The 21,138-nt window shown below is 45.9% G+C and overlaps 1 protein-coding gene across 2 annotated transcripts in view; it reads left to right on the forward strand.

The window, feature by feature from the left end:
• Positions 1 to 279: 279 nt before the first annotated feature.
• Positions 280 to 21,138, forward strand: part of SRPX (sushi repeat containing protein X-linked) — a 138,798-nt gene continuing 117,939 nt past the window's right edge. For both annotated transcript variants that reach the window (XM_043458060.1, XM_043458062.1), the window contains exon 1: positions 280 to 509. In XM_043458060.1, the coding sequence (XP_043313995.1) occupies positions 428 to 509 (82 nt within the window). In that variant the 5' untranslated portion in view covers positions 280 to 427. The remainder of the gene's footprint in view (positions 510 to 21,138) is intronic.

Raw genomic sequence — 21,138 nt, forward strand, 5'->3', positions numbered from 1 at the left:
CACGCAGCTCTCTGCATAGATGACATGGTGCTAGGGGCCCGGGATCTGGGAGGGGGGTCGGGCAACCGGTGTGTGTATTTGGAGTGAAAGGGCGCAAACTGGGAAACCCAGAGATACTTTGGGATGGTTCGGTTTACTAGGACACGCCCCTGGCGCGCTCCGGCACCCCGGAGAGGGGGTGGAGGTGTCAGCCCCGCTCCAGAAGAAGAGCTGGCACAAAAGGAGGGGGTGGGTCGGAGCCCCAGCCGCGCCAGCGCTCGGGGGAGGCGGAGGAAGGAGGGTTGGCCGGGGGCGGGAGACAGGCGAGAGGAGGAGTTTTTAAGTTCGGCCTCCGCCGGCCCGCGGCGCAGTCCCTCGGTCCGGTCGATCTCCTCCCGCCCCCGGGACGCGCGCCGCGCAGCTGAGCGGAGCGCAGCGCCGGCGCGCCATGGGGAGCCCCGCACTCCGGCCCGCGCTGCTGCTGCTGTTGCCACTGCTGCTGCAAGTCCCGCCGAGCCGCGGCTTCCCAGGTAGGGCCAGGGGCGGGCTAGCCTCCCCAGCAGGGTGCCGGGGACCACCCCCATCCCCGGCTTGGCCGGAGGGTGGTGCGAGGCGCCCTTTGTTTGTGCCGACTTCGTCTTTCGCCGCCCTGGGATGGGGGGACGCGGAGCGGGGCTAGCGTCCGGGCATCGGGAAGGGAGAGCCGATTGTCAGGCGGTCGCCGGGAGCCAACGGACCCTCTGCGCCCGGAGTTCCAGGGGGTCAGTCAAACCCACGTAGGCGCTAGAGGCGACTAAGAGACGTTTGGCCGCGGGCTACTTTCTCACCCCCAGGAGTTGCCTCTCCTGCGGATGCTCGCGGCTGGGACCCAGGGGGCTGACAGCTTGTCCTGGAAGGAGCACCTACCCCCTCCCACTCGAGGTCCCAGGCCACCCTCTGGGGCTGCAGGGCACGAGTTGTAGAAGGACTCTCGTGGACGGCGCAGGCGGGGCCTCTCCCGCATCCCCCAACCCCCCCTGCTGGGGATTCCGAGAAAGTCTGCACCGCTGGGAGAGAGGTGCCAGCTGAGAGTGGTGACATGTGGCAAGCGCTTGGTTAGCACGCGGGCTCTGCTAAACAGGGGGTGGGGCTTCTGATTTCTGGAAGGCGTGGTCTGTAGCATCTAAGGGGACCCAGGTGTTTATTAGGGCTCTCCTGGTGTTGACAAAACCTTCTTTGGAAATGCAAAGAGCTTCAGGGGAGCTGGGAAACATGGATGCACCCGTGTCGCCCTGGAGAGAAGAAATCCATGGGCGCATTTTAATTTAGTGTTAATGGGAAAGTGGGTGATGTGGGCTAGGGGGTCGGCACATATCTGGCTTTACTTTCAATACTGTGGGCAGTTTAAATTTGGGGTCTGAAAAGCGAACCTACAGAGCTGTGGGTGAAGGTTGGAGGGGGAGGGTTCCCAGATAGCATGCTGGGGAGATGAAGGGCTGGCTGCTAGATATTCCCTGCACATCCACTCATGAGTGAATGACTCCAACGTGTGAAGTGATAATCAGGAACTTTTGTTTCCAGCTGACTCTTGTAAGTTTTTCAGCTGTTTGGTAGCAACTGATTCAGGGCAAAGTGGAAAGGAGACTTTATCCTCTGTGCCTGGCAAGTGCCATTCCCCTGTCCCCCATGTGAATTCATCCCCCCCCCCAACCCCCCAAAGCGGGAATCAGGTTAATATGAAACTAGAGGGGAGGGAGAAGCCCACACTGGACAGGGAACACGGGGAGAAGTTGAGAAGTTAGAGGTGGCTTTTCCTGCTGAATTGGGAGGCATCTCTAAGCCGCCTGTGCATCTGGTGGAGCCTTTCTTAGTTAGCCAAGGGGCCTCTTGTCTTTTTCCATCTGACCTTCCTCCCCTCTCTCACCCTGCCCTCCACTCTCCTTCCTTCTACTCCATAGCTTGCTGCCAGAGCCCAGCCACCCACAGAGTCATGGGTTTCCAGCTTGGGCGCTCACTACTTTTGGGAACTGGCCCTGGTTGGCCCAGCTCCTCCCTCCAGCGCCAGCCTGCAGGCTGCCCCCAACTTGGCACATCCCAATGGGATCTTTCAGGAAATGTTCTCCGCTGGGGCTGATGATTCCAAAGGAGCAGATTTCAGTCCAAGCCAGAGGTTTTGGAAGTCTGGGGAGGGGAGACTCTCTAGGCCTGTGGAGCCCAAGGCAAGTCATGTCAGCCAAGTTCACCCTAAGTGCTGAGTGACAGATTTTGAAGATCATTTCAGAGGCAGTCTCTTAGCAAGTGGGCATTGTGTCTCTGGTAAGAGGCCTGGCATCAGGAATCTCTGAAAGAGGGAGATGGGAATTGAGAAGGCCCCATCAGCACTTCTCCCCCTATTGTATAACCATCTGAGATTTAATAGGGAAACTGTCAGAGAGAGAAAATCATTCCCAGTCCCACTCCTAGAAGGTCTCTGGAGTTCTTCCATCTTTGAATTTGATGCAGCTTTTCTGGCTCTCTGATTTTTGTAGCCTACCAAGATGCGGTGTCTATAAAAACCCACATGAAGTATATGGAAAGTTCACAACAAAATTGTCTATACTGGATTGTGTTTGTATGTCTGTAAGATAGGATTCTTACTCTGTTCTTTGTTTTTGCTTTTATTGATGTGTGATTGACATATAACATTAGTTTTGGGTGTACAGCATAGTGATATTTGTACACTCTGCACAATGGTGGCCACAGTAAGTCTAGTTACCATGCATCACTGTACATAGTTACAAAAATTTTTTTTCTTGTGATGAGAACTTTTAAGATCTACTCTCAATACAATATTATTAATGATAATCATTCCCTGGTGACTCAGATAGTAAAGAATCTGCCTGCAATGCAGGAGACCCAGGTTCAATCTGGGTTGGGAAGATGCCCTGGAGGAGGGAATGGCTACCCACTCCAGTATTCTTGTCTGGAGAATTGCATGGACAGAGGAGCCTGGCAGGCTGCAGTCCATGGGGTCACAAAGACTGGGTAAGTAACACACACACATACCATGCTATACGTTTCATCCCATGACTAATTTAAAGCTGGAAGTTTATACATTTTGATCGCCTTCACCCATTGCGTCTACTCCTCACTCCCCTTCCCCTCTGGCCACCATGAATCTGTTCTATGTATCTATGAGCTTAGGTTTTGTTTCATTTTTTTAGATGCCACATATATGTGAGATCATATGGTATTTGTCTTTCTCTGCCTGACTTACTTCACTTAGCAAAATGCCCTCAAGGTCCACCCATGTTGTCACAAATGGCAGCTTGCCATTCTTTTTTTCTGGCTGGATAATGTTCCATTGTGTGTATATACCACATCTTCTTTATCCATTCTGAGCCACCAGGGAAGCCCTTTCTCTAAATGTAAATTTATATAATTTAATTCTCATGGCAATAAACTTAGGGATGGGCTGCCCTGGTGGCTCAGACTGTAAAGAATCATCTCTGCAGGAGATGCGGGGTTCAATCCCTGGGTTGGGAAGATCCCCTGGAGAAGGAAATGACAGCCCATTCCAGTGTTCTTGCCTGGAGAAGCCCACGGACAGAGGAGCCTGATGGGCTACAGTCCATGGAGTCGAGAAAGAGTCGGATACAATTTAGCAACTGAGCACACATGGTAGTTGTATTTTTAGTTTTTTGAGGAACCTCCATGCTGTTTTCCATAGTGGCTGCACCAATTTATTTTCTCACCAATAGCACATAAGGATTCCCTTTGCTCCACATCCTTGCCAACACTTGGTTTTTCTTGTCTTTTGGAGAATAGCCATTCTGACAGGTATCTCTTTGTGGTTTTGCTTTGCATTTCCATTTTATTCTGTTTGTAATGAACTCTTAAAACCTCATTTACATCTGAGATTTTTGAGGTTCAGTGTACCTCCTTTTGCAAGCAAGGCTGAAGCTAGAGAACAAGCGCTGGGGCCACTAAGAAAGGCTCCATGAATCTGACGCCTGTTGAAAACTGGTCAAGTGTGTGGTTTCACCAGCCAGGAACACAGAGTGAGGATGGCTGAAAGCCAAACCAGACCTCACCAGCCAGAGCAGTCTTTTATTTTATTTTATTATTTTTTTTTTCAGAGCAGTCTTTTAAAATGCTGCATTTGGAGATAAGTATTAGGAGCTGAACACCTGGCTCAGGGTGTACAATTAAAGTCTCATTGGGAGCTGGTTAGGCTAGAAATTTCTATTTGGGTTTAAAACTTGTAATCAGCTGATAGAATTCCTCTGCATTCAAAAGGAGAATGCTAGTGAGAAATGCCATATTTTCTGCCCTAACAGTAAACATGGATGTCACAGCCATGAGTGATTGCAGCCCTCCAGTGTGAGCCGGTGAGCCCTGAGGAAACTCAGGAAAGAAAAGAATTCCTGCCATCTTGACTGTAGCCATTCCCTACAGTGAACCCTGAGGAAACCCAGGATGGAGAACCACAGGATACTGGCCCCAGACAGCTGAGGTGCATATCAAAGGAATGATTTCAGTGAGCCCAGACTTGCATCTTCCCATAGATAGAAAAGCGCTGAATTTCTAACTTGGGTTATCTAGTTTTCTTTAATTAATGATAATCATTTGATGTTCAGACTACCTGCCCTTTGGTGTTTTTTTTTTTTCATTTATTTTTATTAGTTGGAGGCTAATTACTTTACAATATTATAGTGGGTTTTGTCATACATTGACATGAATCAGCCATGGAGTTACATGTATTTCCCATCCTGATCCTTTGGTGTTTTTAATATTTATTTTCGTTTATTTATATGCCCCGTGAGAACTCTTAGTTGCAGCATGCAGGATCATAGTTCCCCTACCAGGGATGGAACCTGAGCCGCCTGCTCAGGTTGGGAGCACGGAATCTTAGCCGCTGGACCGCCTGGGAAGTCCCTGCCTGCTCTTTGTTGCAAAACTTCTACATAACCTGGCTCCTCCCCTCACCTCCTCAGAGCAGTTCTCTCAGGGTTACTGGAGATGCTGTCTCCCAGATTGAAGTCCTAAAAATTCCCACCGAATAAAACATAACTCTCAGGTAGTGAATACTTTTTAAGTCGACTCTGGGAAAAGCAGGGCCTTTTCATCTGGCATTTTCTTATTGATAACACTGTCAGTACAGTATCCTGCTGCTGTTGTTGTTTAGTCGCTAAGTCATGTCCGACTCTTTTGCACCTCCATGAACTGTAGCCCACCAGGCTCCTTTGTCTATGGAATTCTCCAGGCAAGGATGTTGGAGTGGGTTGCCATTTCCTTCTCCAGGGGGATCTTCCCGACCCAGGGACCGAACCCGTCTCCTGCATTGTAGGCGGATTCTTTACCACTGAACCACTGGGGAAGCCCATGTCCAATTCTTGAGACCTCATGGCTTTTTTGTCCATGGAGTTCTCCAGGCAAGAATACTGGAGTGAGTTGCCATTCCTTTCTCCAGATCCTGCTATTACTGCTACTCGTTTCGTAGATTTGTGAGCTGAAAGAGACACCAGAAGCCATCACTAAAGCACCGTCTTCAAACCTTCCTCACACAGAGACTGAAATATTGCCCTTCGCTTTGCAGTGATTTCTAGAACATTCTCATAACAACTCATCCTACTCTCTTTGGCCAGATACAGCTCTTTTAAATACAATTTTGCTTCATTTTACTTCTAATTTTTAAAATTGAAGTAACTATCACTTGTTTTGATCACATTGCTCTCTTACTCAAAAAGGTAGAGCAGCTGCTCGCTGTCCTCTTAAATTAGCTAGAAAGTTCTCTGCTGTTGACAGGGGACTCTACAGTTTGCCCACAGCTGAATTTTCCAGTCCTTCTCTCCTGGCTTCCTTCCTAAAATCCAGCCAAAGTTGACTGTCTGCTTTTATAGACCTGGAGTCCCATGTTCCCTCTTGTTGGTTATTTCCCTGAAGCCTCCATTTGTCGAAATTCTGTCCATCTTCCAGCAACACTCCCACTAGGATGAAACTTTTCCTTGATCCTTTGATAAGGAAGCTCCTGCCTTCCTGTAAACACCCGCAGTGTTTCCTATATCTTGTGGTATTTATCATATGTGCCATACATTACAATGAACTATGCATTCCTTTACGCTTCTCCTAGATTCTGAGGCTGTGAAAGCAGGGTGCTACTCTGTCTTAGTGCTCTGTATTTCCCATGGAGCCTAGCCACGACCTTGGAAACCAACAGGATATATTTGTGCTTATTGAGTTAATGTGTGCTTGCGTGCTAAGTCGTTTCAGTCGTGTCTGACTGTGCAACCCCATGGACTGTAGCACACCAGGCTCCTCTGTCCATGGGATTCTCCAGGCAAGAATATGGAGTGCGTTGCCGTGCCCTCCTCCAGGGGATCTTCCCAAGCCAGGGATCAAACCTGTGTCTCTTACGTCTCTTGCACTGGCAGATGGGTTCTTTGCCACCTGATAGTTTTCCTGCAATTCGAGTGATGAACTACTGGCCAGAGGAGCTAAAAGAAACATGTGGGCAAACAGTACATGTGCCACTGCTAACCTCCATACATAGAGATGATGCCTTGCTGGCTGTAGAGGTTGGCTTTTTTAAATCCGTGAACACCCTCCTTTTGAGCAAAAACCTTCTCTGTTGGGGGTTGTAAGACGAGACACTTACTGCAGCCACAGGCTGGAGTTTGCATTTATTATTTTTGTTGGCCACTTTGCTACAGTCCCTTCCAAAGTGGTTGAATGGTTTCCTTAGTTAACGTAAATGTGTGTGCTGCATCAATTCCCCTTTCAGAGAATGCAACTCAAATGAGTAATTGAAAGTGAAGACTGAAGTGAGTTTCAAGAGCAGAAGGTTCACTTGCCAGGTTGTACCGTAGTCTGAAATTGTAGCAGCCAAGTTATGAACAATACCCAGGTTAAAGATTCATTTCGAAAACAGCAGTGTGAAGAATCACGTCACTGGAGTTCCAGTTCATAGAGAACTTCTCAAGCCAGCCCCCTCAGTTCTTTTTTTCATTTTTTAATTTTTATTGGCATATAGTTGATTTTCCATGTTGTGTTAGCCCTCAGTTCTTGACTCTGTCATTTCTTGACTGTCAGCTTTTATGGGCCATTGTTTCTGGGGTCTTTTAAGCCTGGCTCTTTCTCTTGGATGTTTGAATTCTGCCTTCTTCTCATGGAACCTGGGCTCTACTCAAGAGACTTTGCTTTTAAAGTGGACATAGAAGGATGGAATGCTAGGATACCAGGATGGAGAAGATGGGGAATTCCTTCTGTCAGTAGCTCTCTGTCTTATGGTGAAATAGATACCAAGTTATCTAAGGTGGTAACTGTTAGAACATAGATGGGAACACAGAGAGGAGCCATGTAGGAACCCTGGACCTGGGGATTAAAGAGTGATGTTGAGTGATGCTGATGCCAATAGTGTTGACCCTACAGGCCCAAGGAAGGTTAACATAGGATGTCTCTGGGCTTCCTTCTCTAACAACATTTTGAAATTGGAAACAAAAATCTATGTGAGTGATCTTTTTCGGGGGAGAAGGCCCTATTCTAAATCAAAACCACAACTTACTAGATAGCTTTGTGAATTCTGTATAAGTATGTGCACTTAATGGGCACAGAAGTCAACAGAGAAAGGAAGATGAAATTGCCAGAGTAGGGAAACTTTGAACCAATGATCGGGTAGCCTCTTGGGTTATAACCAGTGGTACAATTTCCCATTCTCCTCATTTAAAAATTGACACTAAACAAAACAGTCATAATCCTAGGTTGTAATTACCTTCAGGCCTGGGCTGGCAACTTACTGTAGCCCTCACTTAACACAGTATCTGGGACTTGGGGCAGAATCTTTTCGTGGCTGTGGATTGATTGAACGATTGAGGTAACTGTGACAGGGAATCAACACATTCTATTTCAAATATCCCTGCAGGATTTAAGCAAAATTTCTAAGCTGCTAATCCTCAAAGAAAAAGAAATTCAAGATAGCAGAGGCAATTTGCAGGACTGAACCAAAAATCCATTTGGACAGGCAACATGTAGGGGCATAGTTAATTGCTGAGGCTCTTGCATCTCAAATCACCTTAGGACACGAGGAGACAGAAACACCAGGGAATTTGCAGGGAGGGAGCAGGGTTCTTCAGATAAAAGATTTAAGGATAAACCTTGTTGGAGATGATAATTGGTTGCACCTGGGTCTTATGGGCTCACAGCGCACTCTGGCCTCAGAAACTTCTGGAGCTGTCATTCCTGAGGTGAGTGATTCACGGCCCCGTAATCCTTAGCTCATACTTCATGCCTCTTGATGCATTGTTCTCCAGGGAGAAGATAAATGGGTTTGGACGTAGTGCCCTGGATTATCCCAAAGGTTTGGGGTTGTGAATTGAGTGTATTGGTTTTAAAACTTTTTTTTTTTAATGAGTAATAGTCTTACAGATCCAAACATAGAATTTGGGGGTAGACTTTCAGCCTTGGCTTTGAAAGATCCTTGCCCTGTTGCTTTTGCCCTCCTCTGACAGTGACCTGTTTGGTGACAGGGCCCACGCTGATTCCTCTGTTATCACTCACTGGCTCTTGGCGGCATCTGCCCAGTTATGTCGGATGAGCCTCTCTATCTGTTCTGTAGCCAGCACAGCCTGGACCCTCTTCTGGAGGCCTCTGGCCTGATGCTGGCTGTGTGGGTGGCTGGGCTAATGACCCTGCCAGCTCCAGGGATTCAAGAATGTTCAAAAACGCTGGTTAAATGAGGGCCACGGGGCAAGTGAGAATTGAGCCGAGTGTTGGCAGGCCCCTGGTGGAGTGGTGAGGAAGTGGTGGCCTGGCCACATCCCCCATCTTCTGAGACTCTGCCTCCAGGGTGGCCACTCTGTAGAGGGACTCTGACAGACTTGTTGCCACTGACTCAGCATTTGTCAGACAAGGGCTCCAGTTCCTTTAAACATCCAGTGTTGAAATCCTGTCTCCACTTTGAGTCTAACTCAACTTTCCAAAGTAGTAGAATCGGTCTCACCAGGAACTACTCATGGACTCTATGCCCACAGCCACGTGAGCAGGCCTTGGAGTCTTGTTCGTTCTGTGTCCTCGTGGCTGACCAGGGAACCTGGTCCTTGGTGGGGGTGGGGGGTTGTCTCAGTAGGGCTCATCTACTGATTGGGTGTCTCGAGCTCTGTCTAGAGGCTCAGGAGTTTCTCACCCACATCCAGGTTCCCTGCACGGGCCACTTGATTCATGTGGCACCTCAGCCTGAGAGGGCGCCTGAGACAGAACTCCCCATGTCTTAGTGATGATCCTCTAAAGTTCAGCGAGGGGAAGGAATTTGTCTGGAGTCACACGGGAAGTGAGAAGCAGAGCTGGCCTTAGAACTCAATCTAGTGACTCCAGGATTCCCTTTCCTCCATGGGCAGGAACTTAATTCAGTTTTTGAATGGCCGCCACATGTTAGGCACTGGCCCAGCACCAGGGATTGGCAGGCAGGGATCAGTGGTGCCCCGGGCACTCCCAGAGCCCTACCTTCATGTATTTCTGCATGGTTGTTTGTATCAACACTTGGCTGCAATCTGAGACTCTCACACCTAAGGCTGCTTGGGTGTTGCTCAAGGGTTCTGAGAAGTTGCTGCCCTAAAGCTGGTCCTTGCCCATGCTTGTCGAGGTCTCGAAGGCTCCCTCTCTCTGCCACTTGCCTTGAGCTCCCCAACTGACAGGTCATGATATTTTTTTAACAGCTTTCTTGTGATGTAATTCACATACCACATCATTTACCTGTGTAAACCAATTCAGTGATTTGTATTCAAAGTTGTGTATCCATCACAATTTTAGAACATTTCATTACCCCTAAAAGAAACCCCACACCCCTTAACCATCACTTCCTACCCTCTTCCCCACAGCTCTAGGCAACCACTGAAGTATTTTCTGTCTCTATATATTTTTCTCTTGTCAACATTCTATACAAATGGAATCACACAATATTTGTTCTTTTGTGTCTGACTTCTTTGGCTTAGCATAATATTTTTCAGGCCTCATCCATTTTGGAGCAGGTATCAGCTCTTGACTCCTGTTTATGGCTGAATTATATTCCATTGTATGGATAGACCATATTTTATCCATTCATCAGTTGATAGACATTTGAGCTGTTTCTACTTTTTGATTATTATGAGAAATGCTGCAGTGAATATTCATGTACAGACATATGTGTTCATTTCTCTTAAGTAGATCCCTAGGAGTGGAATGGCAGGGTCATATGGCAACTCATTTAACCATTTGAGGACCTACCAGACTGTTTTTCCCAAGGGGACTGTACCCTTTTACACACCCATCAGCAGTGTGTAATGGTCCTGACTTCTCTGCATTTTCACCAACTCTTGAGATTATAGTCTTTTTGGTTGAGTGATATCATTATAGCTCAGTTCATGAATAGCATCCACTCAAGGGTTGAGTGACAAAGCAGTGTCTGTGCTGTCAACTGGCAGCATCTTGGCAAGAGTCACCTAAGGGTGCTTGCCACTCTCTGCTGGCTGTAGGGCATTGCATAGTCCATAAGTTACCTTTGGGCAGGTTAGAAAAAGATGCCCTGTCTAGGCACAAGTTGGCACAGAGCTTGATCAGGAGAGAGATTTTGCGCTAAGTAAGAAAAGGATAGAGGCAGGCCCAGGACTCAAGACTTAAAGAGTGCAAGGTGGGAATTTCATGGCCGTCCAGTAGTTAAGATTCTGGGCTTTCATTACCAAGGGTGCAAGTTGGATCACTGGTTGGGGAACTAAGATCCCACAAACCACGTGGTGCAGCCATAAAATAAATAAATAAATGAAATAAATCTCATACAAAAATAAAGAATGGAGAGCAGCACAGTTTGAGACCCCACCTGGTCTTTGGTCTGGTGTGAAGGTGGGTGCTGTGATGTAGACAACTTCCTGAATGCCCATATATGCAGCAGTCCTGGGTGTCAGTAGCTCAGCTCCAGGTGGGACAAGCTGTGGGCCCTATGTACTTTGACAACTTGCATCTATTAAAAAGGCAAACTCACAGAGAAAGCGAGTCAGAAGCTCAGGCCCCACCCGAGACCTATTAAATCTGCATGTGCATTTCAACAAGAGCCCTCTGAGGATTCTTCTACACAGTGAAGTTTGAGAAGGCCGGGTCTGCTGGGTGAGTTCAGTCCTTGACCAGGACAGGGTGGCGGGTCTGTTTCTAAGGGCTGCATAGTAACACTCTTCTCCTCCTCGTCCCCCTTCTCTCCTGGGCTTGGCCTTTCTCATGGTCTCCTCTAACTTCTTTCCCTAAGTCCCCGACATTCCTGAGATAAGCATGTGTAGCCTTTCCTTGGCTGCTCCCACTTCTAACTTCAAAACAAACCCGAACCTTTGGGCGGTGGGGGGGGGGGGGCCCTCAACTGCATCTCCTTTGAAGTCCTCCTGCATGGAGCACAGCTCCCATCTGGCCTGATTGCCAGCCGCGGCAGAGCACATATGGGGTGATGGCTATCAGGGTGTTTGCCTGTCTTTGCCCTGCAGCCCAGCTGCAGCTTAGAAATAACTTCAGCTCTTGAAGAAAGGCTGGCTACATGAGTCTGATTAGGACGGCTCTGCCTCCCTGGCAAGACCTTGTCCTGGGATTGAGAATTTCTGCAGCTGATCCACTCTTAAAGACACGGGGGCTCCACATCTTTGTGCCAGAGATGGATGGCACTGGGCTTCGGTAGCAGGCAGCCCCTTGGAGGGTGGGAGAGATTGACACCAGTGGGGAAGACAGGAGAGCACACCCCACCCCTCACACTCCCCAAAGCCCCCAAGCTGGGCAAGTCAGGAAGACTGACTTTTAGTGAGCAGCACTAAAAGGGTTTCAGGGCTCTGAGTGGGTAAGTGGTTCCCAGCCCAGCAGTGGTATTTGGACAGGCTAGGTTGGTGTGACCGGGGGCAGTCTGATGAAATGAGGTTTCCCTGACCCCCTACGTCTGCGGGTTCTGCTCTGTCAGATCCGGAGTGGGGACCTAGGACAGGCATCTGCAAACTCTTAGGTTGGCCAAAAAGTTCATTCAGGGTTTTCTGTAACAGCGTGTGACAATCCCAAATGAACTTTTTGGCCAACCCGATAAATCTGGGCAGGCCAAACAGCATGTCCCACCCCAACTCCCCTCCCCTGGTTTTGTAGGACCAGGGAGCTAAGAATGGTGGTTATATTTTCAAGTGATTGAAAAAAATCAGAAGGAGAAGACTAGTTTGTAACACGTGACATTTATATGAAATTCAACTATCAGTCTATCAGTGTCACTGGAACCCGGCCACACTCATTTGTTTGGGTGTTGTCTGTGGCTACTTGGTGATAAGTGGTAGGGTGGAGTATCTGTGACAGAGACCATATGGCCCACAAAGCTGTAAGTATTATTCTCTGGCTCTTTACAGAAAAACTTTGCCAACCCCTCAACTAGGGTCTTGGTACTCAGAATCTAGCCTGAGACCTCCCTGGCCTGGAGCTCTATAGAAGCCTAGCAATTACACCCGTGAAGTCAGAGCCTCCCTGTAACAAGATCCCTTGGTGTTGGGGGCTTCTGCTCCTTTACCACGAGGCTCAGCTCAGGACTCATCTTGGTCTTAGTTAGGGGATCTTTTAAGCCATGTAGGCTAGCATGCTGTAACTAGCCCTGTACACACTTAAAAAACTATTTATTTATTTATTTTTGGCTGTGTTGGGTCTTCGTTGCTGTTGTGCAGGCTTTCTCTAGTTGCGATCGGCGGGTATTGTCTGGTTTCAGTGCACGGGCTTCTCACTGCAGTGACTTCTCTTGTGGAGCACGGGCTTAGTAGTTGTGGCACACAGGCTTAGTTGCCCGGCAGCATGGGAGATCTTCCCAGAGCAGGTATGGAACCCGTGTCCCCTGCACTGGCAGGCAGATTCTTAACCACTGGACCACCAGGGAAGCCCACCCTGTACCCATTTATCTGATGGATAATGGCTGTCTCGTTCTCTTTGTGGGAGGCTTGGTAATCTCCTGTTGGTCTCCAGAAACTAGGGCCCTGTTATATTCTCCACCAGTTCTTAAGACCTGGTGTCCTGATCCAAAGCTGGAGGCAGACTGGCCTTGGCTGCCTCCTGACAGACTTCCTGGATGCTGTGAGCATTTCTGGACCATGGGCTCGGGGCTGTCCAGACCGCCTGCCCTGCCAGGATCCTGCCTCAGGGTGTGGCCCGAAGCCCTTTGCTACCCCTTACCCAGCTCACTGCCAAGGCCTTGATTTGGACATCTGTCTTTTTCGGTGGCTCTTCCCTCTGGAGCCTGTGATCTTTCTGCTGGTCAGGACCATCCCCAGTAGAAATTTTCCCAAAGTGGCTTCTTCGAAGCACTGCTTTCCAGAGAGATTCATACGTATTGTCTGGAGTGCCTTTTAAACAAGTTCTGTAGGTTTCTTTAGTGGGCTTTCCTGGTGACTCAGTGGTGAAAAATCTGCCTCCCAAGCAGGAGACTTGGGTTTGAGCCCTGGGTCAGGAAGATCCCCTGGAGAAAGAAATGGCAACCCACTCCACTATTCTTGCCTGGAAAATCCCATAGACAGAGGAGCCTGGCAGGCTACAGTCCATGGGGTCACAGAGTTAGACACAACAACTGAAGAACAACAACAACAGAAGTTTCTTTACTGCTGGACTACTCGGGGTCATGATATGCTACTGTAATTGCTCCCCTATGGGAGAGACAAACAGTGAGGACCACCGAATCTCAAGTTGTGTTCCCCAGACCACCAGTAGCAGCAGCACCTGCGAACTTACTAGACGCTTAAATTCTCAGGCCCCATCCCAGAACTGTTGAATCAGAAGCTGGATGTAGGGGAAGGTGGGCCCAGCAACCTTGTTGTAACAACCCTCCAGGTGCTTCTGATGCTCACTTAGGTGTGAGAACCAGTTGTGTGGGCATTTCCAAGTTATTTTCTCACAGCATCTCAATAGACCGCATGCTAAATCGCTTCAGTCGTGTCCAACTCTTTGCAACCCCACAAACTGTAGCCCGCCAGGCTCCTCTGTCCATAGGATTTCCCAGGCAAGAATACTGGAGTAGGTTGCCATGGCCGCCTCCAGGGGATCTTCCCGACTCAGGGATTGAATCCATGCCCCTTACAGCTCCTGCATTGGTAGGTGGATCCTTTACCACTAGCACCACCTGGGAAGCCCCTCTCAATAGACTAGTGTTTCTATTCGTTGTTTTTCAAGGAAAATGTGTTTTGGGTTTCAGGACAGGACCTTTGGGAAGATGGCATTGAATTGCCTGAAGCATTTACTGGTGACAGTGACCACTTCAAGCTCAAGGGGAAAAGGAAAAACACCTTTGGGTAACACCATCTGCCTCACATCTGGCATGCTAGGCAGCTGTGTGCATACTTGAGAAGTTTCCTCCAGCTGAAGGCCACCAGTGTTTGGTTGTTGCAAATGTGTTCTTTGAAATGTTTTTGTGTGTTAAAATGTGAAGAAAGCTGGGGACAGCCTTTGGGATATATCTCTCTCCTCCTCTAAACATTGTCTGCTTTCAGAATATTCTTCTTCTTCTGCAGAATTTCCTCATGCAAATCCCAAACCAGCCAGTCAGGTCCAAGTGGCTTTTGCTGGTGCCCTTGTCCACAGTGAGTGGCCCTCTTTCTGTCCGTAAAAAGCCTCAGGAAGCTTTCAGATCTGAAGAGATGTCTCTTAGTCCAGGGCAGCTGTGCATTCCTTCTCAAGGCTCAGCTCTCCCCTTCTTGTTCTAGAACTTTCTCCTTTGCTGTCAGGGTTAGTGGTGTCACAACCTTGGGCCTTCAGGTGAACACTGTTCATTCTTTGCTGTCAGAGAGTTTGTAAATGTTGTGTTGTCACTTAAGTTTGAAAATCGCAGTGACAGTGAGGCTTGAGGGTGAGGTGAGAGGAATCTCCGAGTCCTCTTGCCCAAGTCTTGGCTGTGTCTTTGTTTAAAATGAGGTGAGGCCTCAGGACCTCATTAGCTGATGTGGATGGGCGGGTTCTTGATGTGGATTTGCCTTCTGAACAGAATTGTGAAGAAATAGAATCACCTCATTTGCCTGGAGACAGAGGCGATTTGATGGCCGCCTGAGGTGAATCTGGAGCAAGGGAGAACTTGAATCCACCTCAGAGTCTCCCTCAGTCATTACCTTTATCTGGAACCTTCTGCTGAAGGGCTTGCTGCAGCCTCCCTCCTTTCTTGGATTTTCTCTGTGTTGACCTCTGTGGAGAACAGTTGAGCCTTTGGAAGACCATAGGCTGTTGCTGTTGTTCCACTGTCTGGTTTTACTTTATAGGCCAGACCTTTTTTGGTTCTGTCTGTGTTGTGTGCCAACAGGGCTTCAGGAATGCCCTTGGTGGGAACTGGGGCTGGCATTTGTGGAGGGCCTCTGCTTTGTGCTAATCTCTTCAGAGTTAAGTGCCTGTCTTTTTCTTGTCTTGCCTCTTTCCCAGCTTTAGGCAATGGGTCAAAAATTAAACAATAGAAGGAGACTTAACTGGAAAAAAAGATATTTTTCCCTTGGATGAGAGTAATGCCTTCATTTATAAAGTTATCCTTTTAACTTCTTTTTGTTAGCTGTGAGAATATGGTCACAATTAAAATCGCACAAGCCACATGCTGTCTTAATTGTCTCTGCTAATTCAAGGCAGAGTGCCTGGGGACCCCAGATACCATCAACTCTCCTAAAGTTGCCCTTTGGGAGTCTTGTACAAAAGAGTTTGAATGGAGGATGGAGCATTCTCTCAGATGAAGAGCTGTAGAAGCAAGGCCATCTCTGAGGTCTCGTGCCTGGCAGGAGTCATGGTCTGTATACAGATCTGATACATTTTTATTACCAGCTCCCCATGTTACCACTATTATTATTATTTTTTCTATGATGAAATAAAGTTGAAGAGCAGCCTTAATGGGGAAAGAAATTACATAAAGCTGAGGTTTGGGTGTAAGAGAGGAAAGAAAGGTCCTTAGTAGGATGGAGCCACAGTTGCCCAGCAAGCGGTCCATTTATTGCATTTCCTCCCTACCCTCTCTTCCCCAGTCCATCATTACAATTATGCCTTCTGGGAGGCCTCCCAAATGAACCACCTGCACCTTACCTTAGAGTCTTCTGGGGACATTCACATGAATAATGGCTCAGCTGGAACTTAACCTGAGATTCAGAGTTCTTTCTACTGGTGAATTGATTCCTGCCAAATAGAGCTGTCTAGCTTAGAAAGTGAACTGTAATTCACACTTTTAGGAGGAAGCTTGAGGAGTGTTTCAGCTAGCTATTGCTGTGTAAGAAACCATCCTAAAACTTACTGGCTTAAAAGAGCAACCGCCATTTATTTGCTCCTGCTTCTGCAATGTGGACAGGGCTCAGTGGGAATGGCTCAGCTCTGCTCAACATGGTGTTGGCTGCGGCAGCTCCTAGGGGGCTGGTGAATCCAAGATGGCTTCCCTCCCATGTCTTGCACTTCATCTGGGATGGTGGGGCCTCTCTACCTCTTTGCAGTCTCCTATTCTCTATATTCTTTCTCTTTCCCTCATGTTGTCTTTCTACCCAGCAGAGTAAATGTACTTTTGAACATGTAGATGGTTTCCCAGGGGATGAAAGTCAAAGCTGTCAGGGCACTGAAGGCCTAGGCATATCACTTCTGTCGCATTCTGTCCATCAGAGCAAATTGCAAAGCAAGCATACTTTGAGGGTGGTGGTGGTAGTAGATGGACTCCACCTCTTAAGATGGCAGGAGTGGTATACATGTGCAGGGTGGGAGGAATTGTTGCTGGCCAACTATACAAGCAATCCACTGTAGGGCTGGTCTGGAAGAGCATATTGGAAATATGAGCTTAATTTCCTAGGATGTTTGCTGGGTGCATTTCTGATTAAATGCTAGACTCCAGGTTAGCTATATAAATGTGTTAGACTGTTTAGCTACAGAAGGTGGCAAGCCCAGATTCACTGCAATCCATAGAAATGAGTAAATCTGTAGTCCTGGGAAAGTCCAAGGTTTTCCCCAATGCTGACTGGTACTAGAATCGTTTCTGTTGTTTATTCCCTAGTACTTCTCTCTTACTTTCATTAAAGGCAGATTTTATTACAAAAAGGTAACTCAAAATAAATCATAGACTTAAATATAAAAACTGTGTGGGTGTGTTCACTTAGTCATGTCCGACTCTGCAACGCCATGGACTGTAGCCTGTCAGACTTCTTTGTCCCTGGGATTTCTCAGGCAAGAATACTGGAGTGGGTGGCCATTCCCTTCTCCAGGGGATCTTCACGACCCAGGGATCAAACGTGAGTCTCCTGTGTCTCATGCATTGACAAGCAGATTCTTTGCCACTGAGCCATTTGGGAAGGCCACATATAAAACCTACAACTGTAAAACTTCATGATGATAATATGAGAGGAAATCTTTGTGAGCTTCAGTTATACAAAGCTTTCTTAGTTATGACACCAAAAGCATAATCTATAAAATTGAAAAAAAAAGTATTTCATCCAGATTTAAAACTTCTGTTCTTTGAAAGACACAGTTAAGAGAATGAAAAGACAAGCCACAGACTGGAGAACATACTTGCAAAAGATGTAGCCGATAAAGAATTTTTATCCAGAATATATAAAGAGTTCTCTAAATTAAATAATAACAAGTAACCCAATTTAAAGAGTGGGCAAAATATTTTAACAGACACTTCAGCAAAGAAAGTATGTGAAAAGATGCTTAACATCTTTATCCACCTACTAGCTGGATGAACTTGACCGGCATGGTTTTTGCTTGCTTCTGCCAACTGTGAACAATGCCACCTGCTCTCCTATGGAAGTAATCTGTGATGTACTGTGCATATATAAGTTATGGTTATAACTCCCAAAAAACAACTTGCTCACATTCTCTTCCTTGTAGAGGGCTGACTAGCTATTTTCTCTCTCTCCCTCACTGGACTTTATGTGACAGACACCCACAAATTGCTGGCCATGACTGTTAGGTAACCACTAGCCACTAGCAATTTGAGACAGGTCATTTACTGTAAGTCAAGTGGATGTGGGTGTCTCCCACCATGCTTTTCCAAGCCAGCCTGGTTTTTAGGTCTCCCTAAAAAATCTCTCAATGCCTACTTTTTCTGCCCTCAAGTGTCCTTATGTCCTTTCATTTCAAGGAACTTGCATCATTTGTGCCCAATAACAAAGGGCTTTAGTTGTTCCTTGGTACTATCAATACCTAAGAGATTTGCTTTGACCTTAAGTTTTTCTTTGAATTCATTTGTAATCTGAAATGGATTATTTTATATTTTCATGTTATTTTTTTCTCCATGACCTAATGTTAAATGCTGAATGCTTAGTAAGGACACTTATTACATGAGGAGTAAGTGACAGAATATTTTTTTCATCTAGTTTCTAAATTTGGATAAAGAAGCTAGGAAGAACAGCTGCAATAACCCAAATAATTTTTTATTTCCATGAATCCCAAAGGCCCGCTTCATGTATTTAACATTCCTGAAATCCCTAATATTAAAAACAAGTGAATAATGGTTGTTCTTAAAAAAAAATAACAGCTTTATTGAGGTATAGGTGCATTAGGTGCATGCTCAGTTATGTCTGACTCTTTGCAAGCCCATGGATTGTAGCCCACCATGCTCCTCTGTCCATGGGATTTCCCAGGCAAGAATACTGGAGTGGGTTGCCATGTCCTTCTCCAAGGGATCTCTCCAACTCAGGGACTGAGCCCGTGTCTCTGGCGTTTCCCGCATTGGCAGGCAGGTTCTTTACCACTGCACCTCCTGGGAGGTCCATTTTTTGAGGTATACTTGGCATATAATAAACTCTATTGAATTTCCTTTGCACTTTTTAAAATAATTAATTGGCAGGTTTTTTGCTGATCTGTTTTCTTCTTTATTCTGGTCCATTGATCTTTGTGCCTATTCCTTCAATAACGTCATGTTATTTTGATTATTGTAGCTTTGTAAATAGTCTTAAAATGGGTAGTGTGCTTCTTCCAGATTTATTCTTCTTTTTCAAAATTGTTATGGTTATACATTCCATATAAACTTTAGAATAAGCTTGCCTCCATCGACCTAAAAAGCTTGCTGGAATTCTGATTGGAATTATGTTAAATCTATTAATCAATTTGGGGTGAATTGGCATCCTTACCATTTTGATCTTCTAATCCACCAACAGAATTATCTTTCCATTCATATAGATCCTATTTTATTTCTTTAATTAGAATTTTGAGGTTTTCTGCATACAGATCTGGTACTTTTTTAATTTAAGATTTATACAGTCATCCCTTGGTATCTGTGTGAGATTAGTTTCTAGGACCTGCTGTTGATACCAAAATCCACAGATGCTCAGGTCCTATAGTATGCCCTCCATATTTGCAGAATCTATATCCATGGATTCGACCAACCACAAATCAGAAACAGAGTACATGAGATGGAGTTGGTTGAATCAGACAATGCAGAACCTGCAGGTGGAGAGGGCTGACCATATATTTATTGAAAAAAAAATCTGCATAAGTGGACCTGCACAGTTCAAACTGTGAACCATGTTGTTTAAAGGTTAACTATACTTAAGTATTTTGTTTTCTGGAGCTATTTTAGAACTGGTTATTTTTTTAAATTCATTTTCTAACTTTTTTTCGACAAATGTTTTTTCTGTGTCAATTATATGATCATGTGAATTTTCTTCTTTAGTCTGTTAATGTGGTAGATTACATTGTTTGTTCGTTTTTTTGATTGATTTTTAAAAATATTTAGCCAGCCTTACATTCCCAGTATATATGTCACTTGATACTGGTATATTATTCTTTTTATGTATTGCTGAGTTTTGTCTGTTAATATCACTTTGGGGACTTTTGCATCTATGCTGATGACAGATATTGTCCTGTAGTTTTATTTTCTTGTGATTTCCTTGTCTGGTTTTGGCATCAGCTTAATGCTGGCCTCGTAAAATCTATTTGGACATGTTTTCTCCTCATCTACTTTTTGGAATAGATTCCATAGAATTGATATTATTTCTTCTATAAATATTTAGTAGAATTCACCAGCAAAATCATCTGGACCTAGAAACTTTAACTACAAATTTAATTTCTTTAATATCTTGGAGACTATTCAGGTTATTGATTTCATCCTGGGTGAGTCTTAGTAGTTTGTAATTTTTGAGGAATTGGTCTACTTCATCCAGGTTGTTAAAGTTATGTGTAGTGTCGTACACAGTATCTGAAGTGATATCCCCTGCTTTATTCCTGATATTAGTAATTGCTTTGTCAGTCTTGCCAGAGTTGTATCAATTATATGAATATTTTCAAAGGAATATTTTCAACTTCTCATTTGATTAATTTTTCTCTATTCTGTATTGTGTTGTTTTATTGATTTCTGCTTTTATGTTTATTATTCCTTCTTCCCTTGGCTTTATTTTATTATTCTTTATCTAATTTGTTAAGGTAGAAGCTGATATTATTGTTTTGAGACCTTTTCTTTTTCCTAATATGAGTGTCCAATGCTTTAAATTTCCCTGTAAGCACCACTTTACCTGCATCCCACTGCACTCTTTCTTTTCTCCTTCTTGAACTCAGATGCCTTGAATATTAGACCTTTTGATCTTGTCCTGTAGGCTCCTGAGCAGTAGGAAAAAATAAACCAAGTTAGGGAAAGACAGGACAAATATGACCCAGCAATCTCACTATTGGGCAGGTACTGAGGAAGCCATAATTGAAAAAGACACATGTACCCCAATGTTCATTGCAGCACTATTTACAATAGCTGGGACATGGAAGCAATGTAGATGTCCATTGACAGATGAATGCATAAGGAAATTGTGGTACATATACACAATGGACTATTCAGTTCAGTCGCTCAGTTGTGTCCGACTCTTTGCAACCCCATGAACTGCAGCACCCCAGGCCTCCCCGTCCATCACCAACTCCCAGAGTCCACCAAACCCATGTCCATCGAGTTGGTGATGCCATTCAACTATCTCATCTTCTGTCATTCCCTTCTCCTCCTGCCCTCAATCTTTCCCAGCATCAGGGTCCTTTCAAATGAGTCAGCTCTTCGCATCAGGTGGCCAAAGTATTGGAGTTTCAGCTTCAACATCAGTCCTTCCAATGAACACCCAGGACTGATCTCCTTGAGGATGGACTGGTTGGATCTCCTTGCAAGGGAGACTCAAGGGACTTGAGAGTCCAAGGGACTCTCAAGAGCCTTCTCCAACACCACAGTTCAAAAACATCAATTCTTCAGCACTCAGCTTTCTTTATAGTCCAACCCTC

This window comes from Cervus canadensis, chromosome X (assembly GCF_019320065.1).
Source record: "Cervus canadensis isolate Bull #8, Minnesota chromosome X, ASM1932006v1, whole genome shotgun sequence".
NCBI classification, from domain to species: Eukaryota; Metazoa; Chordata; class Mammalia; order Artiodactyla; family Cervidae; genus Cervus; species Cervus canadensis.